Below are 19,738 nucleotides of genomic sequence, written 5' to 3' on the forward strand. Positions count from 1 at the left end.
ATGCTGCTTTAATGTTCCCAGAAAAATATACTATTTCCAAAACTGAAAGTTAAGTGAGAGAAAGTGATATATATGTTTTGTATATTAACCCCCAAATCACGCTAAATTGATCCTAGATTGATTCAGATAATAGGAAAGAGAAAATTTGATTTCCAAATCTGTTTAGAGGAGAGAGAAATTATGATTTGTTTCTATCTTTTTTTTCTAATAAATCTCCATATTTTTGGCTAATAAATCTCCATATCAAATCTGTAAAGAAGAGAGAGAAAATTGATTTGGGAAAGTTTAGATTTTGTTTCTAAACAGATTATAGAAGAGAGAGAAATTTTCGTGAGAATCTAACCGTTTTTTCCTAAATTTATCCTAAAATCAAGGTACATTAAACCGATTGAAATCCCAAATGAAGTAGGTTTAGAGAGAGAAAGTGTCTTTATGAAGATTGGTATCCAATCTGTTTCGGCTGAATAAAGATCCCCCACAAATCACGCCCACGGGTTTTGGGAAAGTTTCCTAAAACCCTCGTAAATTCAAAAAATCCGGGGTTTTTTTATTTGGGATACATTTGGTATTACCCAATAAATTAGCCATACTTTATACCCTTCTTGTAAAAGGACCAAAAATCCATAATCTAAGAAGAATGGTCTATAGACCTATTATCAAATTAATTTTGGTCTATATACCCATGGACTCTTTTTTTTTTATCCGAAGTATATAGAAAGAAAATGAGACATGGTCGGTTGAGTTCATTGAATATTTTAAGTGCATTACTTGGCCGGTGGCTTTTCTAATGAGGAAGAAAGAAAAGTAAAACTTTCAACAAGAAAAAAAAAAGAAAAGTAAAAGAAAGTTAAATAACTTTGAAAAAAAAAACTGTCTTATATAATTGTTGTAAAACTTAAACTTCAAAGCAATCAACTTATTAAATGACTTGGAAACTTCTTCCTTTTTGTCTCTTTGAGGATGAATGTTGGTGGAACTTGTAAGATGGTTGCTGACTGAGTTCAAGTATATAATAAAGTTCATGAGAATTGAGAAGGCATATATGGATAATACCTAACTTTTTCTGGCATCAGGAGTAACTAGGTTTTACTCCAAAGTCTTCAATGGTATGCAATCTAACTCATGGGTTTGTTAATTGTGATATTCAAATCTTAAAATTAGGGTTTGTGGGTTGTTTGGATTATGGATATATCATTTTGACTACTCTGTAAAATAAGTTAATTTAAGTTCTTGTTACTTGTTTTTTCATTTTGGTAGTGAATTTGTTCTTCTTGTTCCAGTTTTTAGCATATAAGTTAATGCATTAGACATGGAATTCAAGTTAGATCACTATACATATTGGATTGAAGAAAATAGATCTATTTCTATATATAGTTTATCATGTTACTTATTATTGATCATGTTGGACTATTCTCATCGAAATCTCTGTGAGAATAGTCCCACATGGGAGAAGGAGTAACTAGCAACTAAGAATAAAATGTATAGGTCATCTCCACTTATAGCCAATTGGTTTTGAGTTGGATGACCACAAACTTAACATGGTATCAGAGCTAGGGCCACACGTGATAGACTTAAAATAAAAGCCAAGGGTGTTCCAAGCCAACAACCACGCCACACGTGAGGGGGCACATGAGAGAATGGGTAACTAGCAACCAAGAATATAATGTATACTCTCCAACTCATTGCCATACTCACGTATATGCTATTAACATTTTTTTTTCTTTCTTGCAGAAGATTTGTGTATTATGCAATGACTCTATGAAACAAGGACAGGGACGAGCTCTCTTCACTGCAGAATGCTTACATTCCTTCCATTTCCATTGTATGGCTTCATATATAAACAATTCCAACGGAAACTGCCCAATTTGCTGCAAAAGATGGAAAGATATCCATTTCCATGGTCCAACTTCATATGGATCTCATGAAGAGGCAAGAATTAACCGCGTAGATTTGCCTCAAGTTAATGAAACATCTACAATAACATTAATAGAAGAAATGTTTACGTGTAATCTCAATAATCGAGAAACTACGTCTGTTCTCCAAAATTTTGAGCCAAGTATCTTCAATGATGATGATTCCTTGTGTTCTAAACCTCACCTTCCCTCTAATAACTCTTCAAAGATCAGTCCTACCGACAGTAGTAATTCTATAGTTTCCATCGATATCCAAACTTACCCACAAGTCTCAGCTGTCCAAAGATCGATTATCCTTGATAACTTCAATGTTATAATAAATCTCAAAGCTCATCTAACCAATAGAGATAACCAAGTTGATGATACACAAATCTCCAAAACTTTTCGAGCTCCTATTGACCTTGTTACGGTTCTTGATGTAAGCCGGAGCATGGAAGGTTCAAAGATTGCTCTGTTAAAAATAGCCATGGAGTTTGTGATACACCAACTTGGCCCTTCTGACCGGTTATCAATTGTTGCGTTCTCATCTTCTGCTCACCGTCTCTTTCCTCTCTGTCGAATGACCGAATCAGGAAAACAGCATGCTCTTGAAGCTTTGAACTCTCTGTCTGTTTCTGCAGGGACTAATATCTTAGAAGGTCTCAGGAAGGGCACAAAAGTTATTCTAGACCGAAAAGAAACAAACCCTTTTTGCAGCATCATGTTGTTAACAGATGGGCAGGATACTTATACATCTAAAAGCCGTCTTCTACGAAAATGTAAGATGCGAATTCCAGTTTATGCATTTGGATTTGGTTCAGACCATGATCCTTTCTTGTTGCATTCCATGTCAAAAGCCTCTGGTGGCACATATTCATTCATTGAAGCAGAAAATGGTATTCAAGATGCATTCGCTCGGTGTATAGGAGGACTTCTTAGTGTAGTTGTTCAGAACTTGCAAGTACATATTCAGACTTCCCACCCGAAATTACATCTTGGATCCTCAAAATCAAAGAGTTATTCCATTTCTAGGCTAAACGACAATCGAGTTGGTTTCATTAACGTTGGAGATCTATATGCAGATGAAGAAAGGGATTTTCTTGTGTTGCTAAATGTTCCAGCTGCTGACGATTCGAATGATGAGACAGAGTTGATTAGAGTCTGTTGTACTTATAGAAACCCTATCTCCAAACAAACTATTAAAACAGATGTCAAGATAGTAAAAATTCAGAGACCTGAAATGGTGACACAAGAATATATTGTTGTGTCTATGGAGGTAGATCGACAGAGGAATCGTCTTAGAGCGTATGAGGCAATGGTGGACTCATTTGGTGCTGCAAGAAAGGGTGATTTATATAGTGCATGGAATATCCTCGAGTGTGCTCGAATGGAGCTATTGAAAACAGTAGCATATCTTGCAGGTGATCAACTATGTGTTGCATTAGATGCAGAGATGAAAGAGATGCAAGAACGAATGGGGAACTTTGAAATGTTTAAGTCATCAGGAAAGGCCTATATGCTTTCAAGTTTGAGCTCACACTCAAGCCAAAGAGCCACGACACGAGGGCATTCTACAGATAGCTTATATTTTCATGTCTATCAAACACCATTGATGGATAACTTCATTCATCGATCTCAAACTACTTAGTTTATCGATCCTGTGTCATTATCCATGATCTTGATGGAGTCAATCGGAGGCGTGGGGCTAGCCGAGAGCTATAAGGAAGTCCGCTTATATCATATATGGTTCGAATGTTCCATCTTATTCCATTTTTATGCGTGGGTTGATGTGATTATGATGCAACGTTATTGATTTTTATTGCTGTTGATTGAATTGTTTGGTTGATTTGCTCAATTACTTATGTGTTTATAAATGTCTTATTTTCCTTATGTTCACAAAACCAGTAATATGCATAGCGAGTAAACAAGTAGTAGTACTTGCTTGTGAGTGTCTCGTTTTCACTGAATTAAAAATTTTTGTTTTCACCAACAACGATATGTGCTTTTTAGAATTGGCACAAACTGGTAGAAACCTCCTAGGATGTTAGTAACCTGTTTGTGCCACCCGCGTAGCAAACTATTATACTGATCTACCTAAAAAATTGCAAGGAGGAGGTAGTGAAAGTCCCGGTTGGTCGTGGTGGTGGATGTTTTGGTGCAGCACCTGCTAGCAGCTCAGACCTTCCTCAATTGCAGAACAGATTGCCCTTCAAAATCTCTTAGTTTTGTCCGGTAAAGAACTAAGGGAAGCTATGTTATTTTCTATTTTCGTAGTTTTTCGAGTTCTTGTGCAAGTTTAGATTTATGAGAATTTGATGCTGCCCCAACTTTTCCCATTAGGATCTGATTTGTGAATGATGTATTCTGTTTGTTTTTTAGTAGAATCAAGCACAATTTTTTCTGTTTTGTTATGTTTACTTTATATCTTGTAGTTGGATGTGACTTGAGCACATTTACATTTTTTTTTTTTTTTGATGAACATAAGCACATTTACTTACAAGGGTATAAATGTACAAAACTAATTTCTAACATAATAATTCAGATAGAAAAACAAACATGCTAACTTGTAAAACTATTTAGTTCCGATCAGCTAATTCAGTTCTGCCAATCTAGATTCAGCTACAGAAAAAACAAACACAAGCACACAACCTAACTGTGCTATTTTTAACCGACTGTAATTGTAGTTTCCTAGTGATCCTTCACCTTGAAGAGAATTTTCTAGAGAGCAAAGTTCGAAAATTTTCTCCATATGCTACACGCAAAAGAAAATTTTTGAGAAGTGTGATTTCATGATTTTTGGGCCTCCCATCTCATTCAAATGTGGCTCGAATTGTTGGCCTATTTAACGAGCCGAGATAGATTTTAAGCTCATGGACCGTAATAGTAATCATACTAATGATTTAATTTCGGCCGCATTAATATGAATGCCAATATATATAGGGACCAACATTTTTCTGATGTATTCCGAAACAGATTCAAAATGTTTGAGTATACCGAACTTTATACTCCAAGCATAAATTTTTATTCATCCTATTTACAAATTTTCTTAAAAGTTATAAGACATTAGATCTAATATGAAAACCAATTATAAGGATATGTGAACTTATATACAACAAAGATTAAAAATAGAACAAATAAAATCACACAGTAGTCTAATTTTTATATTTCACACTCATATTTGTAGGTATTATTGGTATACAAATTAAAATTGATATGGAATTGCCGACTCACCTAACTAAAGTATTTTGAACACGATTAGCAATCGAATCAACCTGTAACTTAATCTTCGAGATAGAACGTTGAAATGAAAGTTTTATACAAAAACTAACATCAACTGCTAAACGCATCAACGAGCAAATGATTAAGACAAAGCACAAATCCAGATTAGTTTTCGATGTTTCACAAGCCCATTGTATCAGAGCTAATATTTGGTAAAAATCGTTGGAGACGACCAAGATGAATGTAAGAAAGATGAAAATTAAGAGAGAGATTAAAACAAGTAAAATGCCCAAAAGAAGGATAGTTGATATGAATGAGGCATGAATTAAAGCAAGGAGGAGGAGATCCAAATTTGGTACCATTTTTGCAAAGAGAGATATGCACATAGATTATTTATATTAATGTGAGATACATGAAGAGAACTGAAAGAAAGGAATATATGACTATGAGTTCTGTAAAAATAGAAAAAGGAGAGATATGGAGTGTGTTGTACTCAATAGTCACAACCATATCTAACTTTGTAATCCACTGATTATGCAAGTCTTATAAACGGGTACGTCAGCCGATAGTCTAATATCGAGTGATAGATCCACAATTGTATCTGAAATTTAGATACTTTATCGGATGTCGACTCAATTATTAGACTATGAGTGTCTTAAAATATTTATATAATGTAATGTATAATTACTAAAAGGGAATGTGGGCCGAAGGTCTAATTTTTAAGTTCTTTTAAGTAAAAAGACAAGTTATATTTTGTTTGAATAAAAACTTAACGTTTGTATTTTGTTTAGTGAAAACTCCAAATATTTATAATTTGTTTGGTTAAAACTCAATTTTTCGTAATTTCTTGCAACTCTTTTGCAAGAAGTTGCAAACATTTTGCAAACCATTTGCAATTTTTTTCTGAACAATTTTTATCTTTTTGCAATAAGTTGCACATTATGAAAATACCTAAAAAGTTGAAAACTGAAAAAATTGAGTGATCACTTTTTACCAAAACAAAAAATTTATAGGAGAATTGGACCAAACAAATTATATATAATGATTAGATAATAAATGTCCACATTAATGGCACCCTCCCTTATCATTGACCATGAAAATGAAAGCGTCACTCGCTTTTTTTTTGGTGATTCGAGGAAATAAGAAAAATTTATGGGCAATCAAATATAAAAGGGTGGAAAACTAAACATGTTTCCCCAAACACACCCTCTCTTTTACGTCGCTGGTATAGTCGCCAACTGGCGAGACTCACTTGTGTTTCTCATCTCTATTTTCTCTCTCCCTCTTTTTCTCTTTCTCCCTCTTTCTCTCTCTCCCTCTCTCTCTTATCTCTCTATCTCCGACAAAGGGGACGAGCCTCTTCGCCTAATTTCTCATTTCCTGACAAAACTAGATCTGGTTTTGTCTGAAAACCAGAGCTCCGGCGAAGGGGCTCCTCCTTTTTCCCGGAGATAGCGAGAGAGAAAGAAGAGAAAAGATGAGAGATGAAGAAGTGTTGCCGGAGATCATGAAAGTGTCGTCAGAATATGTGGTGGAGGTTGGCAGAGTTGATGGTGGTAGTGTGAGAGGAAGAAGAAGCTGAAAAATATTTAGGTTTTAAGTGTTTGGAGGAAACAAAAAATTCCAACATTTTTTTTGTTTCCAATCAAAACTTTGTACCCCGAAAAATTTCTTTATTTTCTCAAATCACACACCTTTTTTTTTTTTTGCAAGAAGTGTCACTGACCTACCAAAGGAAAATCAACAACCTACTTTATACAACACATGAGATAGGTGTTCCTCACATAAATTAGTTGCTCGATACAAGCACAACCAAAGAAAATAAATATGGGTACGTGATGTTCCTAGTTTTTTTAAGGTGTTTGTCCAATAGGAAATTGGGCTGAAGACCCAATTTCAAATTTTTTTTTTATAGTTAAAAAGTCAAGTTAAAATATTTTTTCTTAAAAACCCAAAGTTTGTATTTTTTTTGTTAAAACCCAAATATTGTCTTTTGTTTGGTCAAAAACTCATTATTCTTCATAAAGCTGCTACAAGACGTTGCAAAGGTGTTGCAAGACGTTGCAAAGGTGTTGCAAGACGTTGCAAAGGTGTTGCAAGGCGCTCCAAAGCTATTGCAAAACAGTTGCAAAGCTGTCGCAAGGCGCTGCAAAGCTGTCGCAAGGTGTTGCAAATTAAAAAGTACTTAGGGAGCTGAGGACAAAAAAAGATTGACTGATCCCTTTTAATCAAAGTTCACATTTTTTAGGGACTTTTGGCCAAATTTCCATTTGTCCAAACCTTCACTCACATCCTTCGGTGTGCGCTTTATTAGCATAAAAAAAATGATTAAATGAGCCAAAATATTATACATCAAAACACAAGTTACTTTTTTTTTTGTTGAAATAGGATGCTATATATAAATTATAATAAGATATCCTTATAGTACTTTTTAATAAGAAAATAAGGCACTTGCTTCCATATCTTGTCTTTTTTCTTCCTTCTCGCCCACTTCGCCAGTAAATCTGCCTGAGAGTTCAGCGTCCTTTTTGTATATTGTAAGAAAATACCCTCAAAGCTTCCCATCATATCCCTAATATTCTGGATATGTATCTTTGATTGCCACTTTATCGTATGCTTTCGATCTTTGATGTGCTTTGTGAGATTATAGCTGTCACTTTCGATGATAATGTGCTTGATGTGCTTTCTTCGCTATTTCTAGCTCTGGTGCAAGCAGCCGCAGCTTCGATGAACTTTGCTCTGTTATCGTGTACAATTAAACCCGTGCCTATAAGAGTATCAATCATCGTAAAAGAGGCATCGACATTTATTTTTAGGTACGGTTCTTTTTTGGGGGGGGGGGGGGGGGGGGACCATTGTTCAGTATCTGTTGTCTTTTCCGTGATAATTTCATTAATATTGTCCGGGAAGTTTTGTATAGAGTTGATAATGATATGTGTCTCGGCTTTGGTTCCCTGAAAACAGCTGTTGCATCTTGTTTTCCATATAATCCACAGAATAGTAGCAAAATGTGTTTTGTTTGGAGTGTTGCATCTATGAGAAGAGTTTTTCCAAGAGAAAATCCAATCTTTAATCGATTCTATATTTTCTGATATGATATTAAAATGGAACCAGATATTTTTGGCAATCGGACAATGAAGAAGTGCGTGCTCCATAGTCTCTATTTCAGTGCATATGTGACAGTTCATGTTATTTCCTATGTATTTTCCTATTCTGCTTTTGACCGGGAACGCCTTGTTGCATATTTTCCAAAGAAAAATTTTGATTCTGGGAATTACGGGAAGACCCCAAAGAAATTTCCAGTTAGTTTGATCGGGATTCGGGTCAAGGTTTTCCCTCTTCAGATGATTGTATAACGATTTGACCGTGAAATTTCCAGATTCCGTTAAAGCCCATTTCAGTTCGTCTTTACCTTCCTGTCGGATTGGAATCGCTTTTATCAAGTTTCGGGTATTTTCATCAAAGATGTCATGTAGGAGATTTTCATTCCATTTGTTATTGTCGATAAGTTGAGATACTTTCGTAAGGTTTGAGTTGTGTTGATTTGTAATTGGGAGGTTTGTATTCGGGATCCATATATCATTCCAAATATTGATATTCTCACCATTATGTACTTCCCATATGCTCAAATTGTTTATTTGGTTAAGCGATTTGTACATATTCTTCCAAATCCACGAGTGGTGTTGCTTTACTGGTCCTGGATTCTCTAAATTAGGGTAGTATTTTGCTTTCAAGAATTTTACCCATGCTGCTTTCGGATTAGTCTTTATTCTCCAAGCTTGTTTACTTAATAGAGCTTTGTTATTAATGTCGGGGCTATGAATGCCCAGACCTCCCATATCTTTTGGGAGGCAGATCGACTTCCAGGATTTGGTACATATTCCTTTTGACTTACCCCACCAGAAAGACTTTTGAAGAGTCATAATGCGTTTGCTTATGCCCTTTGGTATGGCGAAGCATTGCATCTGATATCGGGGTACGGCTGTTGCGGTCGCTGTGATGACCACCGTTCGCCCAGCCTGGGAGAGGAACGCATTGTTCCATTTCGAGAGTTTTTGATTGATTCTATCTACCAGATCGTTGAAGACTCTAGTTTTATTTGGACCAATGAAAAGTTGAGCGCCAAGGTATTTCTCTGAGTGGAAGCATATTTGACCTTAAGAGCTCTCATGATCATACGCTTGAATTTCGGGTGAGAGTTTTTAGAGTAAAATATATTCGACTTCGAGTAATTGATCATTTGTCCAGAGGCCTTACCGAAAGTATTAAGGATGAGTTTAAGCTGAGCAATATTTTCAAGTGAGTTCTGACCAAAAATGATACAGTCGTCAGCAAACAGAAGGTGATTAATTTCAAAGTTGTTTCCGTGGCTCGGGAATCCTCGAAATTTTTCATTCCCAATCTCTGAGTTAATAAGTCTGCTCAGACCTTCCATTGCTAAAATAAACAGGAACGGGGACAAAGGGTCACCTTGTCTAATTCCACGAGAAGGGGAGAAGGTCTTGCTAGGATGCCCATTAACTAAAACTGCCATGGAGGAAGTCGAGATACAGTTGTGAATCATGGTTATCCAATGTTCCGAGTAGCCCAACTTTCTCATAATATTAGTGATGAACGACCATTCTATTATGTCGAAAGCTTTAGACATGTCTAATTTGAGCCCAAAAAAACTTTTACCAGCTTTCATCTTTTTGTAGGAATGAATAATCTCTTGTCCTATAATGATGTTATCTGTGATTTGTCTTCCCGGAACATATGTTGCCTGGAACGGGGATATAATATCCTCCAAGGTTGTTTTAAACCTATCCGCTAATATTTTCATTATGATCTTATAAGTGGTGTTAAGCAGGCTAATCGGACGGTAGTCCGCAGGAATAGTTGGTGTGGGAGTTTTTGGTATAAGACAAATATGAGTATGGTTAGTATCTCTAGGGAGTTCTGCTGAAAGAAAGAAATTTTCCACCAACATATAAATGTCCATACTTACTGTATCCCAGTTAGATTGAAAGAAGTAGTGAGGGTAACCGTCGGGCCCAGGAGCTGCTTCTTTCTTCAACCATCTAATAGCGTTGTCTATTTCTTCATGAGTCGGTTTTTTGATGAGCATATTGTTTTGAACTGGAGAAATAGTCGGGAGAAAGAGCTGAAGGAGTTCCGTATTATTTGAAGGATTTGTGGTGGTGCTGATGTTGAGCAAGTGCTTAGGGAAAGTGTCTTGAATGTCATTTATATTTTCCAGCCATTTGTCTTTATCATTTTTGATGGATAGAATGCGATTTGTTCTACTCCGCTGAATAGCTTGAGCGTGGAAATATTTTGTATTTTTGTCACCTAAAGTGATAAAATTATTTCTTGATTTTTCCTTCCATATACTTTCTTGAAGATTATAAAGTTCTTCTAGCTTGTTGTTCAGTTCATTGTGTTCCTTCCGATTTTGACTTCTCTGAAGAGATTTGATGATTACATTGATGTTATTTTCAATGTTTCCGAACACTGATTTGTTCCATTTGGTGAGATGTTTACTTAAGCTCTTGAGATTGATCTGAATATCATCTCTCGTGCGACCTTTTTCATTATTTGTCCATATATTTGCAATGAATTCATGGCATTCTGGATGAGACATCCAAGTACGCATGAATTTGAGAGGTTTGGTCTGAGTGTGTTTTCCTTCTTGATTCGACAGTATAATGGGTAAATGATCACATCCTACCGATTCCAGGTGGGAGATACCTGAAGATTTGAAGAGTTGAAGCCAAGGGTGATTAGCCAAGGCCCTATCCAACCTTTCTTGAATCAGATTATCCCCAAATTGTTTATTACTCCAAGTAAAAGGATTTCCTTTGAACCCATGTGAATGAGCTCAAGTTCATTAATAATATTAGAGATCTTTGGCATCCTAGAACTCGAGGAAAAGTTTCCTCCGCTTTTCTCTTTAGGATCCAGGATGATATTTAAATCTCCCAATACTACCCAGGGTATGTCTCTCCCTGGGTTTAATTCTACAAGTTTTTTCCACGACTTAACCTTATCTTTTTGGTATGGGCTACCATAGAACCCAGTGATGATGATGTATTCGTCATTTATGTATTCGTCATTTATGTATTAAATAATATCATTATGTATTCGTCATTTATGTATTCGTCATTTATGTATTAAACACAAGTTACTTTTGAAATCATTAAAAGTGGTATGATTATTATGTGTATTCGTCATTTATGTATTAAATAATATCATTAGTTGATAACAACTCATTTCTATTTTTTTTTTCATTCTCAAAATATTTCAATCTATTAAAATACAATTTCTCTCTAAAAAAATCCAAAATTTAGCTCTCTTCTTATTCCTACTTTCTTTCTCAATTTCTCTCTACGAACTCAGACTTTCTCCTTCGCTCTCCCTTAACTCACCGACATCTTACACTCTTCTTCATCACCAACTCAGCATCTCTGATCACAACCATCATCGCACGACCGAACGATCTAATTCTTCTCATCTTCATCCTCTTCACTGATTCGTCATTTTCTTCAAACCAAGTTTGTATATCTATTTGTTTTAGCGAAAAGAGAAGAAGAAGATCATATCTAATTTTTAAAAGGAAAAGGAAGACGAAGCTTCATCAAAATATAGAAAAACGAAGCTTCGTCGATGTTCGTTTAAACGACCGTGACAGGGCGCGAATGATATAATGCGTAAGGCAACAGTTTGATGGTAGCCACATGTGTATGGTTGTTTGAAGGATAGTATCTGAGGAATGTGTATCTTATAACATTAACATATCGTCTGATATTTAACGGTTCGTGTATCAAAAGTGGGTCTTTGACTTTGTATGGTCTTCCACGTCACTATTGCTCTCTTCAGGCAGAATTAAGCTCAAGGAGACCGAGCTCAGTCTAGTTGAACCTTCTACTTTATGTCTCTGGCTAAAGTGGGGTTGAGGTTGCAAAAGTTAATTCAGATCCACCTTCCCTCTTGCCTCGAGGCAATGCGGGGGTCAAGGTGCTGAGTTGACGTATGCAGATTTCCAATTACTATTTCGAGACCAAACCAGAGATCTTACTAGAGTTGGGCTATAATCGCTTATTTCATATTTGGAGAGAAGCATCTTTTGTTAAAGGATCTCTAATTTGGAAATCCCTCTTTTCATATTAAAAGGGTTAATTCATTTTAGGCCCCGAATTTGTGACGAACCGACTATTTTGGCCTCCTAAAGTCAATTTTTTGTTATTTTTCTGGAACTATCCTTACGACATTTTTTTTTTGAATTGTTCAGCGTGTGCCTCGAACCCTTGACCTCTTGGTGGAACTTACGACATTTTTGTAGATGATTTTTTTGTTATCTACATCATCTTTATTTCTCTCCTCCACTTCAGTCCTCAATTTCATCTCTCCACTCCATGTCACTTTTTCTCCCCCACTGCGAAGGTCGCCGATAGGAAGTTGTCGGCCAGCGACAATCTCATAAAATTTTTCTCATCTTCCTCCTCTTCTCACCACCACCCTTTTCCCTCTTTCTATTTCTCTCTCTCCCTCTCTTTGTTTTCGCGAAGAATTGTTTCCGCGAAGACGAGAATCCCCTTCCCTAGAAAACTTCATTTCAATGGTAAAACCCAGATCCAAACAAAGAGATATCTTACTCTAGGATTTATGAGATGAGAACTCTTCATCTTGTTCCAGATCCAAGTGGAACTTTGATTTTACCCAGACGAAGTGATTTTCGACAGATGGGGGTTTTCCCCTTCGTTGGAACAAAGAGGGGGAGAAGGTAGAGAAAGAGAAAAAGGGAAGGGGGGGGGGGGGGGGAGGGGGCAAGATAATGATGCTGATGGGGTGGTGAGAAGAAGGCGAACATGAGAGAATTTTTTCTATTCTTCTTTTGCAAAGGTCGTCTACTAGTGAGTTTTCGCTGGTGTCCTTTTTAGTGAAGGAGAATAGTGAGGTGGGAAGATGAAGTGGAGGAGTGAGAAAGTTGAGTAGAGGAGAGAAACGAAAATGGTAAAGAAAAATGATGTGGGAAGATGAAGTGGAGGAGTTTTCTTTCTCTGCCAAGTCACCTATCACGCCACATCATCATCTTCTCAGGCATAGGTCGCCGACCGGCCAAATTTCCGGCCGGCGACCTTCAATTTTTTTTTTTTTCCTCTCACATCTGCTCGTGATGAAGGTCGCCAGCAGGAAATTTGGACGGTCGGCGACCTATGTCGGAGAAGATGATGATGTAGCGTGATATGTGACTTGGCAGAGAAAGAAACTGAGCTGGAGGAGAGAGAGTAACGGACCGTTAAAGATAACGGAAAAAGGGGGCCATATGGGAATTATTGCTAAAGTAGGGGGTCAGACAGGAAGCTGGTCACAAAGTTGGAGGCCATTTAGGAAATAACCCATGTTTTAAAGACAATTTATCTCATTCAAGTTGCAAGTCTCTAATATCTGCCAAGTGCCAACAACTGATAACTCAGTTGGTGAGACATGTACTCCCAAACCCTAGAGGTTTTTAGGTTTGATTTCCAGCAGAGGTGAAATACATGGTTTACTTGGGTTATTAAAGGTATAAATAATTTAGCTAGATGACCTTTAGGCCATTAGTTTCGTTAGTAGTTAATTCGGCGGTCAATTTTCAAAAAAAAAAAAGTCTCTAATATTTTTTTTTTTTTTTTATCTCATGTCTGTAGATTTTTTTTTCAACAGTTAGGTCCAGTTCTATCAGATTGCTAAAAATTCTCCACATTTTCTCTATCAGTGCAGAAATTCCTTGTCACTCCAGAAAAATAGCAAACCATAACTTTCTGAAAATACACCAAAGTTTAATGCAATTCACTTGCATTCAAAAATCCATTTATTGAGTCTACCAAATTGTAATTGGCCTTCATTAATGACAAATGACAAACATTGTTCTTTCTACGAAATTTCTTAAGAGATTGTCCTCTAACCACCACTAAAATTCCAATTAATAATTTTACTATTAGGGAATTGAAACAAATATTTAACATTAGAGATAACATATAGTAATAATATAATGTGATATAATTATATATAATATATTTTACGAAAACTAGTCGACGATTGCCTATGAGAACTATCATTCTGTCGCATATACAATCGTCGTTGAGTCGTGTTTATTGCTTTAAATTCACTCCTATCCTTCCCAAGCTATTTAAGAAGGAGATGATTAGATAGGTTTAGAAGAACTAAAGCCATCACATAAGCTTTCAAGATGGGTACTAGTAGTTTAAAGGTAGTTATGTTAAAAATGGTGTACTTGTTCTTGATGATTTCATGTTTAAGAATTGAAAGTTCAGAAGCTTTTCTTTCAAAATCTATTCTAAAGAAGATCAAGAAAGTAAACAAGGGTGGTCCATTTACTGGAGTACTAGTTTCTAGTAACTTTGAGTTACAACCATTATTTGATTCACCAACTTTCAAGATTAATCACAAACTTAGTCATTTAGATTTTGGAGGTGAGAACCTATGTTGATCCTCAACTTCATTATATAATTAAATTTAAGAATGGGTAGGGAGAATTTATTAATTTTAGATTATACAAATTTTGCGAGAGTTCTTAAGTTGGTCATGTTTAAAAGCAAATCAGGTAAAACGAAAAACAAAAAAAATAGTTTAACCCTCAAATTCTGTTTTAATTGTAAGATAGCTTTTTTAATTACCTTAATGAATTATTATCCTCTTCTTAATGAAGGTAGGAGATTTCACATTGGTCATATTGGTGATAGGAAGATGATAGTTGCCATGACAGGAAAGGGCATGGTTAGTCTTTTTCCCTTCACTAAATTTTAGGTGCGTCTACTGGCGCTCCTGTTTTTCAGTCTTGGGACCTCCATCTCTCTTCGCGCTCCACAGATTAGGGCAGTCCTCGGGGGCATCCGACTGGGCCTAATTCGTTACAGGTCGTGCTAGGCTTGAATAACACGGATTCGGGTTAGTCCAAATGCCCTCAGACTACACTAATTTGTGGGCTTCGGACTATAGAGTCTGAGGTCCATAGGGAGTGCCAAGAGAGAGATCGGCTAATAACAAAAGGACGGAGCACCTTTGGAGGCACTTTTAAATTTTATCTTTACTGTGCTAGTGTATTTCTTATTGTAGCAACTAACCATACATTTATACATATTTCTTATCGATAAAAAGTTGAGTCTTTTCATGAAAATTTTAGTAAAAATAACTCGACTAGTGATTTTTATAACAGATAAATGCAGCTATCACTACACAAGTACTATGTGCCTTATTTTATGTTAAGAATGTCCTGCATTATGGACTAGCTGGTAGTGCAAATGATAAGTTAAGTATGGGAGATATTACTATTCCTAGGCATTGGGCACACACTGGATTTTGGAATTGGCAGGTAATTTATTCATTTATTTATGCTAATCGATTTTTATACCTTCTTGAATTACAAAATTAAGTACATCTATTGTCATTTTTTTTTGTTCATTCAAATTTTAGATCGAAAAACTTAATATATGAGATTTTTAAAATAATTTTTACTCGTTTGGTCTTTTATTTTATTTACACAGAGGTATGGGGATGGTCCTGAGGACGAACTCCCTTTTGAAGAAAAAGGGTATTTTACAAGAGAATATGGTTACCTCAACTTCGCAGACTATACAAATACGACTGTTGCAGAAGGTGGTGGTGGTGGTGGTGGTGGTGATGGTGGTGGTGATGAGGAAGAACAGGAAGATACTCCTGATAATTTCTTAAATAATATTTGGTATCAACCTGAAGAGGTCTTTCAAAGTGATGAACATGGACGCCCCGAATCAAAAGATACAATATTTTGGGTCCCCATTGCTGCGAAATTATTCGAATTAGCAAAGAAGCTTGAGGCAAGTATATTTATAATGTTATTTACTTGAAAAACAAACATCCTTATTTCGTTATGAATCTTGCTAATATTTCAGTTCTTTTGTTTAGGTCTCACATGTTTTGCCACGTCTAATTTTTCACGCATTTTTAACATTCTAGTGTGTCTTTGCCCTATCAATCTTACCAAGAGCTAGCAGACCTTAAATCGATTTTCTATTTAAGTGTCGAGGTATGAGCTATCCTAGACCCTTAACACTAGGTGGCATAATGCTACTAGATATGGTTGTCCGCTAGTCAATCCAATGAGATCCAACCTTTTTCTCCTAAATTAATCTCTCTGAAGTTCACCCAAAAGACGCCGACATAAACTCAGGTTCAACTAACCTTTGTAGTCTAGACTCTAGAAGCTCGCTTAACGGCTTATTGAAGCGACAGGACTAAGCACCATATGCTGTTTCTTCCTTGTGGGTACCATTAGATAATAATGTTTGGTAAGACAGAATTGATATATGTAAAATTGTATTGTATACCCTAATTCTTCTTTACAAAAATAATTATCTTAATGATGACGGCGAATATGTTTTCTAGGGAATGAAACTAGACGAATGCATAAATACATCAACATGCTTACCAAAGACACCAAAAGTGGTGACAGTGAAAAGAGGAAGCAGTGCAAGTATCTATCTTGACAATGAAGCTTACAAGAACTTCTTAAGTACAAAATTCAAAGTTAGTCCAGTAGATATGGAAGGTGCTGCCATTGCTTTAGTAAGCCATCAACACAAGATCCCTTTTCTTGCATTCAAAGCTTTGCATGATACTGCAGGAGAAAGTAGTAAAGAAGTCAACCATGATATCTATCTTCTCTTAATCCAGAATTGCATTAAAGTTATTACCCATTTCATGGTTAATATGCATATGAATGATGGGGTTACTATTAGTTCCACTTAAGTGAGAAATCAAAATCTAGGGTTTTTATTTTTAGAAGTGTGATCTCACAAAAAAACTATGATTTGAAGTTTTTAAATTTGTGTGCTACTCTACCATGTAATATTTAGTATGTATGTAAGGGTTTTGTTTTCTACAAGTTATCCTTTTATTTCAAGGCCCAACTTTACCACCAAAACAACTAATCGAAGACTATTTCAAATCTCAATATAGATCAAGACATGTGAAAACATTAATGATATGCCCGGCCAAGTACCCCGGCCGGGATTCGGCTGGATATTGGCCGGGCATAGCATCACGGCTCATGTGGAAATGTCTTTGATTTGATTAGACACCGATTCAATACCCTAGTCTTGGACATGTACGCCGAGAAACTACAAATAAAAGTATTTTACAGTATCATGTTTATTTTTGCACTTCATATTACCGCAACTGATTTTGGATCAGTTCAAGTCGTCAAAATAAGGTTACTTTTGCGTCGTTACATTAGCCTCTCCGATATGTTGAATCTAGAGATAACATTTACTCAAATACGATTCCAGAACATGAGGTATTAAAATTTGTGCATTTAACAGAGGTCAAGATTTAAATCTAAAGCCAGTTAAGTTAAAATGGTGGTTAAAGGTTAACTATTAAGTTAAACGGGGTCAAATGTAAGTTGTGAAACTTGGACATCCAATGGTGGACGTTCCACCCGCCCAAGCGCAACGATCCAAGGGCAATAGTTAAGCCTGAGTCAGGTAAACCTCCTAAACTCCTTTAAGGTACCCACATCTTGGATCGGATGGCGCATAAGTGCCACTTCAGGCGCACTTTTGGATCATCAATCGATCCACATTTGAGGCGGCCGAAGAGCCGCTATGGCTGTATATTCCCTTTTCCATCAGATTTTGGGATCTTTGTTTTTGCCATTTATGATTGAGAAGCTAAACTGAAACTTGACACATAGAACTAATAGAGATGCTTTTGAGTTTTGCATCTCCAATGCAAAACTCAATCTTAGAAATAGTGAGTGTCACGTAAGACTTTTAGAATTTTACTTATAACAATGCAAAATTTCTAGGATTGAGTGTTGCATTTGAGATGCTCTAACCTCTCAGAAAATATGGTTCAAGAAAATATATATTTGGCTGAATATATTCTAGTACAAGTAGAACACTTAATGAATGTTTCGAAGTAATTAATTGCTAATGTATGAAAAATGTGAAGCCAGCAGAGAAATTTAAAAACCCCGTTTTGAACCAATTAGAATATATATTTCCATTAGTAGATCATGAAGATAACTTCGTATCACAATTTACAGACCAAATAGGATTCCTAAATCTATTAGATGATGAATATGTAGAACTAAATTCACATTTGTACATATCTCCTTCCTGTCAAACACCCGTCAACTCGTTGATTTTCAAATTGTAATTCTTGATGGATTAGCATATCGCGCTGAAAAAGATTGTGAGAAATCCTCAAAGGACTCAGTAAAACTCGACCCTTGATCAAAATTCTTCAAATAACTAGACGGATCATATGCAACCTGAATCGAAGTAATGTTAGTGGAACGAGAACTGAAAATCTTCTTCTTTTCTTTCTTTATCCTTCTGCATAAGACTCTCCACTTTTGTGCACTCGAGCTAGTCTCAAATTTACCCAAGTAAGAGGATTTGCAACAATTTTGAACTCCTTCAATGGCCATTGGGGATTACTGTGATATACTGATATCTTGTTGTTGTTAATTAGAATTGAGATAAGGCAAGCTAGTATTTATAGCAAATATGATGTACTTGAGTCAACCTACTTGTAAGGGCACACAAACATTGGATCATATATTTTGCTGACTCAAAAGTTACAAAAATGTGCTGCCATATCTACTTTGTGGTCAGCTGGGGCTACCAATCCACTACAAAAAGAAAGTACATGTCGGCATCCATATGGTAGGTGCTAGTATTTCTGTACGAGTGATCAGCGATATTTGTACTTCATTTTTATACGAGTTCAATTTCACTCATTTGACCTTACAGTTTGATGTTTGTAATTTCATCATTAAAATAGGTGAAACGTGCGTATCAGCTTACTATGCGGAGTTGCAACTATAAGTATTCAAAGCAAAATTGGTTTTATAATAGCCATATGAATAGATTTTCACTCGTCAAAGAAACTATTTTTTCTATCATAAGGCGATAAGGATACAATCCTCGTACACATATTTACTATTTGGGCACAATAGGATTACTATTTCTTTTAGGGCAGCAAGGATTCTCATTTTATCTTGAAAGTGGTAAGAGAACAGGAAGTTTTCCAATTCATTTGAACCACCTAACAGATATTGTTTTTAAAGTAATTAGGAACAATTTAAAAGTAGCATTGTATAAAGAGCTATCTTTTGACGTCGAGATGTCGATATGAGACTTTGTGTGCATGTAGATTGTATGAATGTCATCCGAGTCCAAAATGACTGGCCTATTTTCTCCAAAGTAAAGCTAAAGTAAAGGCAATACCTTACCAAATGTCTTTATAGAAAGTAAGAGTGTCACAATCCCATTAGTCTTCATCGACATGGCCTGAAATCGCAGTGAGTGGGGTTAACGTTGACAGAGGAATTAAGGTGCTCAATTGACTGACATAAATCAATTTAAACTAAAAACTTGAAATATGATAAACATTGTCGATGCCTAGATAGAACAAGAATAACAACTTTATCCACATGACATACTAAATAGATGCTCTCATCAAGATTTGAACATAGCAAGATGGGGTAGCAGGGCAATATGAAGTAAAAATACTTAAACAATGACAAACGTGGTTAGAGGCACCACTATCAACGATCCAAGAATTGGAAAGCGTGAGAATAATGTTACCTGTCAATG

At 36.0% G+C, this 19,738-nt stretch overlaps 2 protein-coding genes across 4 annotated transcripts; both read left to right on the forward strand.

Annotated features, from left to right (window-relative positions):
* Positions 1-881: 881 nt before the first annotated feature.
* Positions 882-3,885, forward strand: LOC147539287 (E3 ubiquitin-protein ligase WAV3-like). 2 transcript variants are annotated; one of them, XM_086638712.1, is made up of 2 exons: positions 882-1,106; positions 1,732-3,885. In XM_086638712.1, the coding sequence occupies exons 1-2, from the start codon at positions 1,104-1,106 to the stop codon at positions 3,538-3,540; spliced, it is 1,812 nt and encodes a 603-aa protein (XP_086494838.1). In that variant the 5' UTR covers positions 882-1,103; the 3' UTR covers positions 3,541-3,885. The 2 variants fall into 2 exon arrangements, with proteins under 2 accessions (XP_086494838.1, XP_086494839.1); XM_086638713.1 differs by having other exon boundaries at positions 915-1,106; positions 1,735-3,885.
* Positions 3,886-14,166: 10,281 nt separating this feature from the next.
* LOC147539288 (bark storage protein A-like) lies at positions 14,167-17,016 on the forward strand. 2 transcript variants are annotated; one of them, XM_086643553.1, is made up of 5 exons: positions 14,167-14,566; positions 14,803-14,870; positions 15,310-15,465; positions 15,638-15,949; positions 16,518-17,016. In XM_086643553.1, exons 1-5 carry the CDS (start codon positions 14,323-14,325, stop codon positions 16,878-16,880), a joined length of 1,143 nt encoding a protein of 380 aa, XP_086499679.1. In that variant the 5' UTR covers positions 14,167-14,322; the 3' UTR covers positions 16,881-17,016. The 2 variants fall into 2 exon arrangements, with proteins under 2 accessions (XP_086499679.1, XP_086499680.1); XM_086643554.1 differs by lacking the exon at positions 15,310-15,465 and having other exon boundaries at positions 14,290-14,566.
* The last annotated feature ends 2,722 nt before the right edge of the window (positions 17,017-19,738 follow it).

This window comes from Eschscholzia californica, unplaced genomic scaffold (assembly GCF_041429995.1).
Source record: "Eschscholzia californica isolate CP2 unplaced genomic scaffold, dmEscCali1.0.p SCAF_5, whole genome shotgun sequence".
Lineage (NCBI taxonomy): Eukaryota > Viridiplantae > Streptophyta > Magnoliopsida > Ranunculales > Papaveraceae > Eschscholzia > Eschscholzia californica.